The 14,885-nt window shown below is 55.9% G+C and overlaps 1 protein-coding gene across 1 annotated transcript in view; it reads left to right on the forward strand.

The window, feature by feature from the left end:
* Positions 1-14,885, forward strand: part of PPP1R12B (protein phosphatase 1 regulatory subunit 12B) — a 165,287-nt gene that overhangs the window by 106,290 nt on the left and 44,112 nt on the right. Inside the window, exons 13-17 of the mRNA XM_040263204.1 lie at positions 554-644; positions 10,369-10,572; positions 12,472-12,640; positions 12,726-12,838; positions 13,451-13,492. Of these exons, the coding sequence (XP_040119138.1) occupies positions 554-644; positions 10,369-10,572; positions 12,472-12,640; positions 12,726-12,838; positions 13,451-13,492 (619 nt within the window). The remainder of the gene's footprint in view (positions 1-553; positions 645-10,368; positions 10,573-12,471; positions 12,641-12,725; positions 12,839-13,450; positions 13,493-14,885) is intronic.

Here is a 14,885-nt window from a genome sequence, read left to right on the forward strand (position 1 = left end):
ACACACCCCCTACACCAACACACACACACACCCTACACCAACACACACACACACACACTCCATACACACACACACCCCCTACACACGCACACACACACACACTCCATACACACACACACACCCCCTACACCAACACACACACACACACACCCCATACACACACACATCCCACCCACACACACACCCCCCACCTGCCTCCAGGGAGGGAGGAGCTGCCTGCACTTGGGGGGCCGAGTCCGCTGTCACGGCCGGAAGCCGGCTGGGAAGGCGGGAGCTGGGCGGCGGGTCACACCCCTCTTCACCTGCCCTGGAGGTTCGCACCCGGAGTGTGAGGCCAGAAAAGAAGCCGCGTGAGGATGGGAGAGGGGAAGGGAGGTTCTCGTGCTGCGTTGGGACGCGGCTCTGCGCGCGCGCGGTAGCAGGTCCAGACCGAGCCTTGGCTTCTGTCGTCTTCTGCAGCGGCCTTCTGGCCGCCGCTGCCTGGCTCCGTCTAGGCGTGCGGGGCCCGCCCACGTGTGCCGGGGCCTCACCTCCGGTGTGCCTCTCCCCACAGGTCGTATCTGACTCCCGTCCGGGACGAGGAAGCAGAGTCCTTACGGAAGGCCCGCTCCAGACAGGCTCGGCAGACTCGAAGGTCTACCCAAGTGAGTGTGGCCTCTGTGTTTTGAATCCTTTGTCTGTCTGCCATTCCACTGGAAGTACAGTTAAAAAACGATAAACTGAGTGCCTTTTTGCAGCCGCTGCAGCAAAAGCTTTTGTGTTAAACCTCACACTGCACAGAATCAAATGAGTTCATGGCTACACATACCTGTTCTCGCTTCTGTTCTTCCAGGCGCAGAGCAGGTCTCTCCTCTTTCCTCGCTAAGCCTAATTGTTTCCCTTGTGCTAAGGCCCCTGTTTCATTCCTACAGGAGAAGCTCCGTGCTCACCACAGTTACCACGGGGCCCGCGTGCTACTCCTAGGTGTGAACTCGAGAGAGAAAGGCAGGCGTCCACAGAGAAGCTCCCACACAGATTTTATAACAGCATTGTTCGCGGGAGCCAGAAAGCCCCCTTCAGCGTCTCCTCTGGCTAGGCTTTACTTGCTGTGTAGCCCCCCCTTCCGTGTGGAGCCTGCACGCTGGCTGCAGGGCTGAGCCCTGGACCCTCAGGCGCCGCGTGGTCAGCGCTGTGGAGCCGGGGCGCCCGGCGGCCCTCAGCAGGTGCAGGTGGTGGGCTCAAGCTGGGCTGTTGCACAGACTGAACAAACAAGCAGTTAGCAAAACTTGAAACACCGCGCAAGCTTCTGTTGATTAACGGATGGATGAACGAAATGTTCCATCTTCAAGGAACACTGTTTGGCAGTAAAGGGAAATGAAGCCCTGCAGCGTGCACACACCGCAGCGCACATGAGCGCGAAGCAGCAGCTGTGCTGGCGGCAGGCACGGGCCCGGCTCCGCCTGCGCCAGCGCCCAGACTGGAGAGAAGAGAAAGTGGACGAGTGTTCACTGAGGGCTGGAGGGGGTGCCGGGAAGTGACCCCGAGGGTGTGGGGGGCGTCCCTGACGCTGGGTGCGGGTGTGCGCAGCCCGGGAGCATGCTCAGAGGCAGCGTGTGTGCCACCGGGTGTGGCTTACGTTCCACTAGTGATGTTACGAAAGGAAAGAGCCCTGAGGGAGGTATTGCGGTGAGGAATATCTCTCAAAGGTCTCCGAGACCCGGTGGGACGTCTCAGAAGCCTGGAGGCGCGTGGGCAGCTGTCCCTCGGCCAAGCTGGGCCGTGGGCCTGTGGCTGGGCGTCAGGGAGGCAGAGGAGGGTGAGCTGGGCTGGCAGAGGGTGAGGAGTCAACAGGAGATGGTCCAGAGGGGTGAGAAGGCAACGTTTCCAGGGGGCGGGGAAGCCTCGCAGTTTCAGATGCTAAAGATGCCGAGCAGGAAGGCTCAGGACTGACGGACACCCAGGGCCAGGCAGGCGCTGTCACAGCTGTGACTGCTTGTGCTCGACGGCGGTTCCTTCCCCCAGAGGACCAGCCCCAAGAGGACCAGACTGGCTGTCATTTGTTTGTTTGGGTTTATTGTGGATGTAACGTGCAGCTTAATAATGTGGCCATTTTTAAGCAAACAGTTCATTGGCAGTAAAGACAGTCACATTTTTTTGCAGCCATCCATCTCTGGAACGGCCTTCCTCTTCCAAACTGAGACTCTCGACCCCCTGGACGCTCGTTTGTTCCCCCGGCTGCCAGCAGCCCTGCTATGCGCCTGTCCCTGGCCTTGGCTCCAGGCGGCCGTGTGAGTGGAGCCGCAGCCCCTGTCCGCCGGTGGCAGCCCGTCCCTGCGTTGCTCGCGTCGCCCTGCCTCGTGCGTCCGGACAGCGTTCCGCAGTGTGTCCACACCGCATCGCGTGTGGCTGCCACCCTGACGGACGCTTGGCTGCTCCCGCCGTTGGGCAGCCGTGAACAGTGTTGCTGTGAACGTGACGTGCAGCTGACTCCAGTCCCTGCTTTTGCGTCTTTAGATACAGACCCGGAAGCAGAAGGGGCTGGATCATGTGTTTCTGTCTTGTTGCTGCTTAGCCACTCAGTCGTGTCCGACTCTCTGTGACGCCGGGGACTGTAGCCCGCCAGGCTCCTCTGCCCGTGGGATTCTCCAGGCAGGAACACTGGAGTGGGTTGCAGTTACCTTCTCCGTGCTTCTGTCTGTCTTCTCGTTGATTTCACGTCCTGTGCCTTTACCGAACCCATGAGTTCTAGCGGCTTTGGGGCGGCATCGTCAAGATTTTCCCCGCTTAGGATCATGTCATCCACACACACTGACAGCTTTACTCATTCTTTTCCAGTGTGGACTCCTTTTATTTCTTTTTCTTGTCTGATTCCTGTAGCTAGGACTTCCAGTACGGTGCTGAATAAAAGTGGCAAGAGTGGGCATCCTTGTCTTGCTCCTGATCGTAGACGAAATGCTTTCAGAACTCCGCTGCTGAGTATGGTGTTCACTCGAGGCTTCTCATGTGCAGCCTTTATTATGTTGAGGTGTGTCTTCTCCGTCCCCGCTCTCTGGAGAATTGTTTTTATATCATAAATGGATGTTGAATTTTGTCGAAAGCTTTTTGTGCCTCTACAGAGATGATGATATGGTTTTTATTCTTCAATTTGCTCATGTGGTGTCTATCCCACTGATTGATATGTAGATACTAAATCATCCTGACATGCCCAGGGTAAGCCCCACTTGATCACAGTATTACCAGTTGTTGTTATTCAGTCTGTAAGTCCAAATCTCTGTGATCCCGTGGACTGCAGCACCGCCTGGCTCCTCTGTCCTCCCCTGTCTCAAATTCATGGTCATTGAGTCACGATTCTATCTAACCATCTCATTTCCTTTAGGATGGACTGGTTGGAGCTCCTTGCAGTCCAAGGGACTCTCAGGAGTCTTCTCCAACCACAGGTCAGAAGCACCGATTCTTCGGCGCCCAGCCTCCTTTATGGTCCAACTCTCTCATGACTGCTGGAGAAAGCACAGCTTTGACTGTGGACCTTTGTAGGTGAACTGCTGTCTCTGCTTTTTTAGTATACTCACTCGGTCTGTCATGACTTTCACTCCAAGGAGCAAGCGTCTCTGAGTTTCATGGCTGCGGTCACTGCGCTCTGCAGTGATTCTGGAGTCCAGAAAATAGAATCTGACACTGTTTTCGCTTTTTCCCCTTCTATTTGCCATGAAGTGATGGAACCAGATGCCATGATCTTAGTTTTCTGAATGTTGAGTTTTTAGCCAGCTTTTTCACTCTCTTCTTTCACGTTCATCAAGAGTCTCTTTGCTTGCTCCTCACTTTCTGCCATTAAAACTGTGTCATCTGCACATCTGAGGTTACTGATACTTCTCCCGGAAATCTTCATTCCAACTTGTGATTCCTCCAGCCCAGCGTTTCACATGATATACTCAGCATATAAGTTAAATAAGCAGGGTGACAATATACAGTCTTGATGTACTCCTTTCCCAGTTTGGAACCAGCCAGCTGTTCCATCTCTAGTTCTGTTGCTTCTTGACCTGTATACGGATTTCTCAGGAGTCCGGTAAGGTGGTCTGGAACTCTCATCTCTTGAAGAATTTTCCACAGTTTGTTGTGATTCACATAGTCAAATGCTTTGGTGTAGGCAATGAAGCATAAGTAGATGTGTTTCTGAAATTCCCTTGCTTTCTCTGTGATCCAACGGATGTTGGCAATTTGATCTCTGGTTCCTCTGCCTTTTCTAAACCCAGCTTGTACGTCTGGAAATTCTCTGTTCACGTACTGTTGAAGCCTAGCTTGAAGGATTTTGAGCATTATCTTGCTAGCATGTGAGATGAGTGCAATTGTGCGGTAGTCTGAGCATTCTTTGGCCTTGCCTTTCTTTGGGATTGGAATGAAAGCTGACCTTTTCCGGTCCTGTGGCCACTGCTGAGTTTTCCAGATTTGCTGGCACATTGAGTGCAGCACTTTCACAGCATCGTCTTTCAGGATTTGAAACAGCTCAGCTGGAGTCCGGTCACCTCCGCTAGCTTTGTCCCTAGTGGTGCTTCCCGAGGCCCGCCTGACTCCGCACGCGAGGGCGTCCGGCTCCGGGCGGGTGGCCGCCGTCGTGGCCATCCGCACCATCGGGACCGTTCTTGCCTAGCTTCTCAGAGTCGCTTCTTGCCACCTCTTAACCTCTGCTGCTTCTGTCGGGGCCTCCCATTTCTGTCCTTCACTGAGCCTGACCTTGAGTGAAGTGTTCCCGCGACATCTCCACCTTTCCTGAAGCGGCCTCTAGTCTTCCCATTTTGCTGTTTTCTTCTGTTTCTCTGCACTGTTTGTTTAAAGGGCTCTCTCATCCCTCCTTGCTCTTCTCTGGGACTCTGCATTCAGCTGGTGCTCTCTTTCCCTTTCTCCCTTGCTTTCCACTTCTCAGATATTTGCAGGCCTCCTCAGACAACCACATTGCCTTCTCGTGTTTCTTTCTCTTTGGGTAGGTTTTGGTCACTGCTTCCCGTACAGTCTTACAAACCTCCATCCGCAGTTGCTCAGGCGCCCGCTCAGGTCTGGTCCCTTGAATCTGCAGTCATGAGAAGCCCCGCCCACTGTGCCACTGCGAGCAGCCCCGCCCTTCGTTCTTCTCAGAGCTGTTGGTAGTGCCCTCTGCTCTTGCCCAGTAGCACACCAGATACTTCCCACCTGGGGGCTCATCTTCCAGAATCATTTTCTTTTGCCTTTTCATGCTCTCCATGGGTTTTCCAGGCAAGAACACTGGAGTGGGCTGCCATTTCCTTCTCCGGGGGACCATGTTTTGTCAGAAGTCTCCACTGAGACCCGTCTGTCTTGGGTGGCCTTGCAGGGCTTCATAGCTTGATTGAATTGCACAAGCCCCTTCGCCACAACAAGCTGTGGTCCATGAAGAGGGATCATGGTGTTTGATCTTTTTAACGTTTATGGGATCTGGTTTGCTCATATTTAATTGACAGTTTTTACATCTAGGTTCATCAGGGATTTCAGCGTGTTGTTTTCTTTTTGTGTGTTATATCTGTCTGGTTTTGGTATCAAGGTGATGCTGGCCTCAGAGAATGAGTTCAGAAGCATTCCTTACTCTTCAGTTTTTTGGAAGCTTTCAGAAGGATAGGTGTTATCTCTTCTCTAAATGTTTTGTGGAATTCACTTGTAAAACCATTTGGTCCTGGACTTCTGTTTGTGGGGAGCGTCTGTTATTATTGCGGATTCCGCTTCATTACTGTTCATTGGTCAGGCCCTCTTTTCTGTCTTCCTGGTTTAGACTGTCATTTCTAGAAGCGTGCCATTTTTCTGGGAGGTGGTTCTTCTTGGCATACTTGCTCATAGCAGCCTCTCGTTGTCTTTATTTCTGCAGTCAGTTGCAACTTCTTTTCTGATGTTGATTTGAGCTCTCTCTTTTTTGGATGAGTCTGGCTAAAGGTTTGTCAGATTTTTTATCTTTCCAAGGGACGAGGTTGATTTCATCAGTCTTTCCGGTTACTTTTGGTCCCTGCTCCACCTGCTCCTGCTCTTCCTAGTTTAGACTGTCATTTCTAGAAACATGTCCATTTATCTTTTCGAGGAACGAGCTTGGTCCCGTCGGTCTTTCCGGTTGCTTTTGGTCCCTGCTCCACCTGCTCCTGCTCTGATCATTATGATTCTTCTGCTGACTTTGTTGTCGTCGCAGTTCAGTCACTAAGTCAACCCCACAGACAGGCTTCCCTGTCCTTCACCATCTGCAGGAACTTGCCCAGCTTCATGCCCGTCGAGTCGGTGATGCCTTCCAACCATCTCATCCTCCGTTGCCTTCTTCTCCCGCCTTCGATCTTTCCCAGCACCGGGATCTTTTCCAGTCAGTCGGCTCTTAGCATCAGGTGGCCAAAGTACTGGAGTTTCAGCGTCAGTCCCTCCAGTGAATGTTCAGGGTTGATCTCCTCTAGGATTGACTGCTTTGATCTCCTTGCTGTCTGCTAACTGTGGATTTTGTTTATTCTTCTTTTTCTGATTCCTTTGGTGAAGGCTAGGTTGTGAGAGGTTTGCTGTGTATCCTGAGGTAGGCCTGTATTGCTACAAATACCCCTCCTAGGACGGCCTTTGCAGCACCCTGGAGGTCTCGGAGGGCTGCGCTTCCATCTCATTTGTCTCCGGGGGTGCTTTGGGCTCTGCTTCGACCTCTCCGGTAACCCGTCAGTTGTTTAGTAGCACACTATCTAGCCCCCATGTGTCTGGGTTTTGCAGGGTTTCTTTCTTTTTTAGTTGGTTTCTAGTCTCATAGCCTCGTGGTTGTAACAGATGCCTGAGGTCTCAGCTGTGTTAAATTTCCTGTGGTTGCGCAGTGGTGCAAATCTGCCCTGGAGAATGTGCGTCTGAGAGAATGTGTGTTCTGCTGCTTTCGAATGGAGTAGGTCCCTCTGGTCGGGCGTGACGTGCAGTCGGTGTTCCCGCCCTGATGCCCTGTGTGGGTCGTGTGTCCGCTGATGTGAGTGGGGGGTAGAGTCCCCTCCTATTGCTGTGTTGCTGTTGATTTCTCCTGTTAGGTCTCTCATTATTTTCCTTACTCGTTTAGGCGTTCCTGTGTTGGGTGCGTATATAAGTATGATGGCCGTGTCTTCTTTTCGGGGTCATCCCTTGGTCACCCCGTCCTTTCCCTCTTTGTCTCTTGCAGCACTCTGTTTTAAAGCGTGTCCTCCTGGCTTGCCTTCCCCATTCCCCTTGCTCTCAGGCTGTGTCTCCGGTCTGGAGCGTCTCTCTTGCCGGCAGTATGTGCACGTGTGGGTCTTGTTTCTGTATCAGAGTGTATCCAGCCACTCTCTCCTGATTGGAGCATTTAATCCGTGCACGTTCACAGTGGTTGTTGCTTTGTGTGTGCCTGTTGCCGTGCTGTTGCCGTGCTGAGACTGTTCTGTAGTTCTTTTGCTCATCTCCTCTCTGTTCTCATCCCTTACGGTTTGAGGGCTGTCTCTCATGCTGTGTTTGGGCGTCTTTCCCTGCTTTGTGTCTGAGTCTGTCATAGTCTCCTGGCTTGTAATTACCGTGAGGTTTGTGTTTCAAGTTGCTGATCGCTCTAATTTCAAAAAAGACTTTAATAACCCTGCATTTTTCATTCTTTCCCCTCCAAGATTGCTGCTTTTGACATACTTTACATCCTTTCGTTTTGTCTGTCCCTTAACTGCTTATTGTGGATATAGTTGATTTTACTAGTCTTTTAACCTGTCTGCAGGGATCAAACCCAGGTCTCCCAGATTGTGGTGGATTCTTACCATCTGAGCCGCAGGGAAGCCTGCGAGCTTTGTACTTGGTTGCTTGATTGATGCGAGCTTTGTACTTCGTTGCTTGATTGATACGAGCTTTGTACTTGGTTGATTGATTGATTAGTACTTCCTTTACTGTGTATTTGCCTTTGCCGGCGAGATTTTTCCTTTTGTAATTTCCATGTTTCTAGTTGTGACCTTTTTCCTTTCTTTTGCTTAGAGAAATCCCTTTAACATTTCTTGTAAAGCTGGTTTTGTGGTGCTGAACTCTCTTAGCTTTTGCTTGTGTATAAAACTTTTGCTTTCTTCATACAATCCAGATGAGAGCCTCGCTGAGGAGGGTATTCTTGATTGTAGGCCTTTCCTTTTCAGCGCTGGAAATGTCTTGCAGAGTTTTTGCTGAAAAGTCAGCTGACAACTATATGGGAGTCCCTTGTTTATAGCTTTGTTGCTTTTCCGTTGGTGCTTTTAACATCCTCTCTTCGTCTCTAACTTTTGCCCGTTTAATCCTGAGGTGCCTTGGTGTAGTCCTCTTTGGGTTGTTCTCGGTGGGGACCCAGTGTTTCCTGGACCTGGGTGTCTGTTTCGCTTCCTAGGTCAGGGAGCTTCCAGCTGTCGTGTCTTCAAGCGCGCTGTGTGGCCGCGTGCCCCCTGCTCCTCTGGGGCTCCTGTAACGTGCGTGTCGGTGCGCTTGCTGTTGTCTTGAGGCCTCCTACACCCGTGTATTTACGTGCACTCTCTCCTTGTCCTGTTCAGTGGCGTGACACCCACCACTCTCCCTTCGGTTGCTGGCCCGTTCTCCATAGCGCTCAGTCACTCCTTGATCCCTTCTAGTGCGTTTCCACTTGAACCACAGCTCTCGTCTCTAACCGCAGCTCCCGTCTCTGGCCGCTCTTTGTGTTTCCTGACTCCCCACTCTTCTTTGAGTTCTTTAGTCTCCTTTACAGTTATCGCCTGGATCTTCTTCTCAGGGAGATCGCCTGTTTCTGCTTCCCCTAGTTGTTTTTTGGAGTCTTTTCTTGTTCCTTCACTTAGAACGTGTTCTGTTGCCTCGCTTTGCCTAACTTGCTGGTTTTATCTCTGCGTCTAGCAGGTTGCTTCTGTTTTCCCGGTCTTGGAGAAGTGGCCTTTTGTAGGGAGTGTCCTGTGCGTGCCAGCGGCACACCCCGCTGTGGCCAGCGGCGCTCCGTGCTCTAGGGGTGCCCCCGTGTGGGCTGTGGGGGACCCTGGGGCTGCTGCTGGCTCGCTGGTGAGGGCGTCAGTGCAGGAAACCCCGGGGCTGTTGCCGGCCTGCAGGTGGTGGACCCGGTCAGCCCACGGCAGGCAGTGGCCTGCGGTTATCCTGGGGCTGGTGTCCACCCACTGGTGTGTGAGGCTGGTCTCGAGGCCGACACAGGCTGCTCGTGGACAGGGACGGGCCCCAGCCGTGTCTGGGTCTGGAGTCTGCCCGCTGGTGGGTGGACCCGGGCCCCAGGGTCCGCGGGCGCAGGTCCCTGCATCCCCATCCAGCGCCTGTGCCGGTGTGAGGGGCTGGCTGTCCAAGGGCCGCTGTGGGCTCGAGGACTCGTCAGACAGCCTGTCTGCTGGGGAGGAGGACGGGCACACGTCCCGGCCTGCTTGGTTGCTGGGCCCGAGGCCTCCCATGCTGTGTGTTGCTGGGGCCCAGGTGCTGCCGGTACTGGGCTAGAGGGAGGGTCCCAGTGTGGCGCTGGCCTCTGCAGCGGCGTCCCTGGGGCGGGACCAGCTCCCAGTGTGGCTGCCACCAGTGTCTCGTCCCCAGCGTCACAGCCTGCCTCTCGGGGGGACTCCGGTCAGCCGGTGGGTCTGATCTGGCTCTTTTGAAGTCCCTGCTTCCACCCTGGGGTGTGTGAAGCTCTGTGTGCCTGCAGGAGCGGAGTCTCTGCTCCCCACAGGCCTTGGCGACTCCCCGAGGAAGCCCCGCTGGCCTCGAAGCCCGGCATTCTGGGGGCTCGCCTTCCCCAGCACAGGACCCCCAGCTGGGGCGCCCCTCAGCCCCTCTGTGTTTAGTCAGTCTGCCGCGGGTGGGCCGCCCCTCCTGCCGTCTTGCAGTGGCCCCTTCTCTCCGTAGCTGTGGCAGACCCTTCCTGGCCAACCCCGTCACAGCGGTCGTTCTGATGAGCCCCAGAGGGCTGTGCTCCGGGTCTTCCTGCTCCGCCGTCTTAGCCATCCCCTCGGGGCCGGCTCTGTGGGTTTGCGTGGATGCAGTTTGGGGTTTGGTGGTTGTCCTAGCCTGACTGACGTTTCACTTTGTTGAGCCCGGCTCTTCCTGTGAGTCAACTCCGGTTTTCCTGGGATCTGCAGGGCAGGCTCAGCTGGTGCCCACGTGCTGTTTGAGGTCGGGAGGGCCCCGAGGAGCCGAGTGCATGGGTGTGGACGCGGCAGGGGGTACTCGTGGAGCTCGAGCGGCGACGCTGGAGGGCTGCCCTTGCGATGCACCTGGGCCCGGGCCCGGGCCTCTGCACACCCAGGTGCTTGTGTTCCGTGTATATTAGCTGCAGACAGCCTCACACCTGTTGGGAGCTATTTGGAACTTGGTACCGTTAGACCTTTGAGGAGCTTCCCTGCTCATTCACGGGGAGATGTCCATGGTTAGGGTGCAACCTCTGACTGTCTGGTGTCTTCCCAGGGCGTCACCCTCACGGACCTTCAGGAAGCGGAAAGGACGTTCAGCCGGTCGAGGGTAGAGCGTCAGGCTCAGGAGCAGCCCAGCCTGAAGCCCTTGGGTCCCGGAGTGCTCGAGGGCGGCCCCCAGAAGCACGAGCCCTTGGCGGCCCCTGCCCAGGAAGCCGGGGGGAGCCACCAGCCCTGGGGCCAGAGCCCGGAGAGAGAGGTGAGCGCCAGCGCAGAGAGCAGGGTCTGGGGGGCGGCCGGGGGGCTCTTGCTCACGGGGAGTCAGTGCTCGCTGCTCTGCAGTGGACACCTCCCAGGAAGCCTGTTTACGTCCATCTGTGGTTAGCGGGCCTGTGTAACTGAAAGAATTCAGAGGACGGTGTCCTTCAGTGGCCGCTGTTTCCTCTGGGAGTTACCTGATGTGCTTTAGGCTGCAGTGTGCCCTGTGACATGATCACCACCGTAAGCTTGGTTCACGAATGTGAATGTCTTTCAGTTCTGAAGAGAAAGGTCTCAATATAATAAAATGCAGGTAGAAATAGAAGCACTTACTATTGTTTATGCCCAGCACTGCTTTAGCTGTTTCACACGTATGAGACTGTTCAGTCCTCAGCACAGCCCTGTGAGGTAAATGCCAGTCCTTCTTACACTGAGGCCGTGGGGTGTTCAGCACCTTGCTCGGCATCTCCGTGACTCAGGAGAGCCCAACGGGTTCCCTGGCAGCCCAGCAGGTAGGAGGCTGCGCTGTCCCTGTGGGGCCCGGCTTCAGCCCTGGCCGGGGCTGCGATCCCACAGCCGCACGGCGCGGCCAGACACCAGTGAGGGATTTGGAAGAAGAGGTGGCGGGGGCGCTGAGCCGCGGCCCGCCCCCTGCCCGCACACTCCCGCGGCCTCTGCTCCTGCGCTGCGGGTGGGCGTCCTGCCGTGCGCTTCACCCCGTTACTGCAGGCGCAGTCAGAGGTGGTGCTCCTGGTTCACCGAAGACTCCCAGCGACGCCTTTTATCTCGGGGTGATTGTCAGTACCATCCCTTTTCACGCCCAGAAATGCCCCGGTTGCGATCATACATTTTATGGTGACCGTGGTTGCAGGGAAAGAAGTCTTCCTGCTCTTCCTTTAGGTAGCCAAGGTTCTCTTGTTTATTCCGTTTATCAGCCACTGTTTTTTGAATACTTACTACATACAAGGTTCAGTTCTAAGCACATAGCATACGGTATCTCATCCAGTCCTCCCAGGCCTCTCTGAGGAAGAGCTTGTTTTCCCTGTTTTACGAAGGAGGAAGTGGAGACTCAGAACTCGAGTCACCTTCTTAGGTCACGCGGCTCATTTGTGCTGAAGCTAGAATTTGAGCCACATCCTACCAGACTTCCAAGCTGACTGTATCTTACTGCTTCTGTCTCTATAAGTTATAAACAAAGAATCAGACAATCTCTACATGTGGTGAGAATTTCTTTATCTCTGCATCTTTAACAAACCACGTCAGCAAATAAATGCTAAGGTTTACTGTCGAGCTCTGTCCTAACTCTCAAGGAAAAAAAAGTTCAAAGCAGAAAAAGGGAATTGTTTTTTCCCTTTTATTTTGGGGGTGGGGTGCACATGCAGGCTCTTAGTTCTGCAGCCCGAGATCACGCCCGCACGCCTTGCAGTGGGGTGCAGTCCTAATGCTAGCCTGCCAGGGAAGTCCCAGAGAGTGGGAGCTTTCAGTGCCAGTAGCCCCGTTATGTCAGGTTGACAGAAGGCTCAGAACCTGGCAGAAGGTCCAGACTTGATTTGTTTCTAGATGGTCTTACGTTGTTTTTTCCTATCCTGAGCTTATTTTCCCACATACACCCTGCCCCAGCATCCTTCCTGTCTGCTTTGTAGAATCACAGGACTTGTTAGTGAGCCGGTGCTTCCTAGGGCCCGCCCATCGGTTTCGGAGGAACTTTTCTGGGCTGCTGTCACCCTGGCTGTGTCAGAGTAGGAGTTCAGACCTGTTTTCTTTCTGGCTAACTGCTTATAAGCCTCTTGATGTAGAAAAACCCATTCTTAATAACCGTGCTATCCCTACGCTTTCGTTGGACTTGACCCCTGACGTCTCATCCTGTGGGTTGTTCTAGCCTGGGTATCATTCCCTGCAGTGTCCAGGTCAGCCTGAGCAGCCCACAGCGCCAGCGTCCCCTTCTGCCCCGAGACCCTCGCTCTACACCAGCTCCTACCTGCTCCGGACGGGTGGGTCCTCTGCCCCCGACTCGCAGAGCTCAGAGGCCCCCACAGGCACTGCCGGGACGCGGGACATGGACAAAAACGGTAAGTCAGGCTTCGGAAAGCGCCGGCTTCCAGGAGTGCGCGCCCCAGGCTCCTAAGCTCCATGCCTCGTCTCCTCCCTCAACAGAAGGCGAAGAAGCAGAGCCGGGCGACCAGTCCTCCGGCAGGCTGTCCGTCCGCGAGAGGAGGCGGCCCCGGGAGCGCCGGCGGGGCACGGGCATCAACTTCTGGACGAAGGACGTAAGTGGCCTGTGGGTGCCGGGCGTCCTGTGTGGGTGCAAGAGAGAGTCCCACCCTGCGCCGCGAGCGCTGCGTGTCAGGACACGTCATGAGAAAGACAGACTGCAGGGCCTGGGCTCGTCTGGGAGGCTCTGGCTGGCACCCAGGGCAGTGCCAAGCGCACAGGCAGGGGGCGAGGGCGCGGCGAGTGCAGACAGAGCGAGCGCACAGGCCGTGCGGTTGGAGCCGGCGCGCAGGGAGTCAGCACCGCGGCGTCCCGTGCGCGCGGGGCGCGGGGTTGGCCGAGGACCCCGGGCTCTCAGAGTTACCCTTCCCAAGGAGGAGGAGGAGCAGGTGACGCAGCACAGCGGGCCTTGGGCTCCGCGCGTCCGCTCCCCGCTGGCCTCTGCCTGCTGGCTCAGCCCGCCCCTGACGTCCACGGACCGAGCGGCCGGGGTCAGGTCCCCAGTGAGCGTGGCCTGTGGGGCATAGATGGCCGCTGCGGCGAGGCGGGAAGAGAGGGAAGAGGCGGTGGTGGTCGTGTTAGAAGCGGCGGGTGTGAGCGTCCGGACTGGTGCCGCCAGTGCTGTCTGCGACCGCGACCGCTTGTTTTTCTTCCGCCTGCCTTTCCAGGAAGATGAAACGGAAGTCCCGGAAGAGGTGAAGAAAGCGTGGGTAAGTGACCGGCGGTGAGGCTGCCCCGCGGGGCCACCCTGCCCGCGCTGCGCACCCAACAGGAGCAGGCTGCACGCAGGCTGGGGTCTGGGGGTCCGGGGGCGCTGCCCTGGCCGTGCTGCGTCCCGGCTTCCTGCTCGAGGTTCCCTGCGCCTCCGGCCAGGCTCTAACTCGGTTTCCGACTCTGTCTCCTCTCTTGTGCTGTTGGAGTGTGTAAAGTCCTTTGGAATCTTGGGAAGAAAAGTGCAGTGATGCTGTTTCTCACGGATTAGCATCCTCTCCACCCACTGGCAGAGAGGAGCAGAGGGCGGGGTGGGGACCGTCGGAAGTCACTTCCGCTTGCCTCTGGAAGGAGGTCTCGCTCTGGCCCGTGCAGCTCACAGGCCTGCATGCCTGGCGCCCGCTCCTGCCTGAGGGCGGCTCTCCCGAAGCCCCGGGCTCGTGAGCGTCGGCTTCGTGCTTCTGGGCAGCACCGTACGTCTTTCCTTTTTCTTCCTTTGGGCATTTGGTTTGTTTTCTTGGCCGTGCTGCACGGCTCCCGGGGTTGGGGTTGGGGGTCTTCACTGCCTGACCAGGGCTGGATCCCCGCCCGCCGCGTGGCGTGCCGAGTCCTGACTGTTGCACCGCGGGGACGCCCTCCTGCTCTTTGTCCAGAAGGAAGGGGTTTGTCTGGCTTTGACCAGATGAACTGAGAGAATGTGTGCATTTCTACTGGAAATTACATAAATAGATGGCCTTTTCTCTACCCTAAGGTATGTGACAGTATGTTATCAGAATATATATAATAACTCATCCTGAAAGTCAATAGCTAGTTTATTTTTGGAGAGGAAGTAGGAATGCTCTGCTGTCCCTGACCTGCCTGGATTGGGGTCGAGACCCAGAACTATCCGGAGTGGCCTCCAGAGGCGGTGCGGTCTGGACCACCGAGGAGGGTGTAGCCTCACAGGGGAGGGCTGGGGGCGCGGTGTGGGCACAGATGCCCGAGGAGGCCCCCGGGGCAAGATGTGTGCGTGTGACCACGACCTCGTTCCTGGGGGTCGGCAGGGCTTCGGGAGACAGTAAGCTGTGACTGACGTACCTAACGGGAGAGCCCGAGTGTGACTGCAGAGCTTGGATGTGGCCACCGTGTGTGGAGGGGCGTCGAGGCGGGCGGCTCCACAAAGGAGCCCCGCGGGGAGGCCTAGGCAGCGTCCCTGCGGGGAGGCTGCGGTCTCCGCATTTCTGAGCTCCTTGGTGCCGGGACACCGAGTGTGGGCTTAGGAGGGCAGGGTGTGTGGTGAGCCCGTGCCCTGACACCACCCCGGCCCTGGTGGGCTCCTCCCTGGCACCTGTGCAGCCTGGCAGGTGTGATGCCGGGGTCCGCGCCGGCCCCCGGGGCAGCAGGCCCGGTCCC

Source organism: Oryx dammah, unplaced genomic scaffold (assembly GCF_014754425.2).
Source record: "Oryx dammah isolate SB20612 unplaced genomic scaffold, SCBI_Odam_1.1 HiC_scaffold_21, whole genome shotgun sequence".
NCBI classification, from domain to species: Eukaryota; Metazoa; Chordata; class Mammalia; order Artiodactyla; family Bovidae; genus Oryx; species Oryx dammah.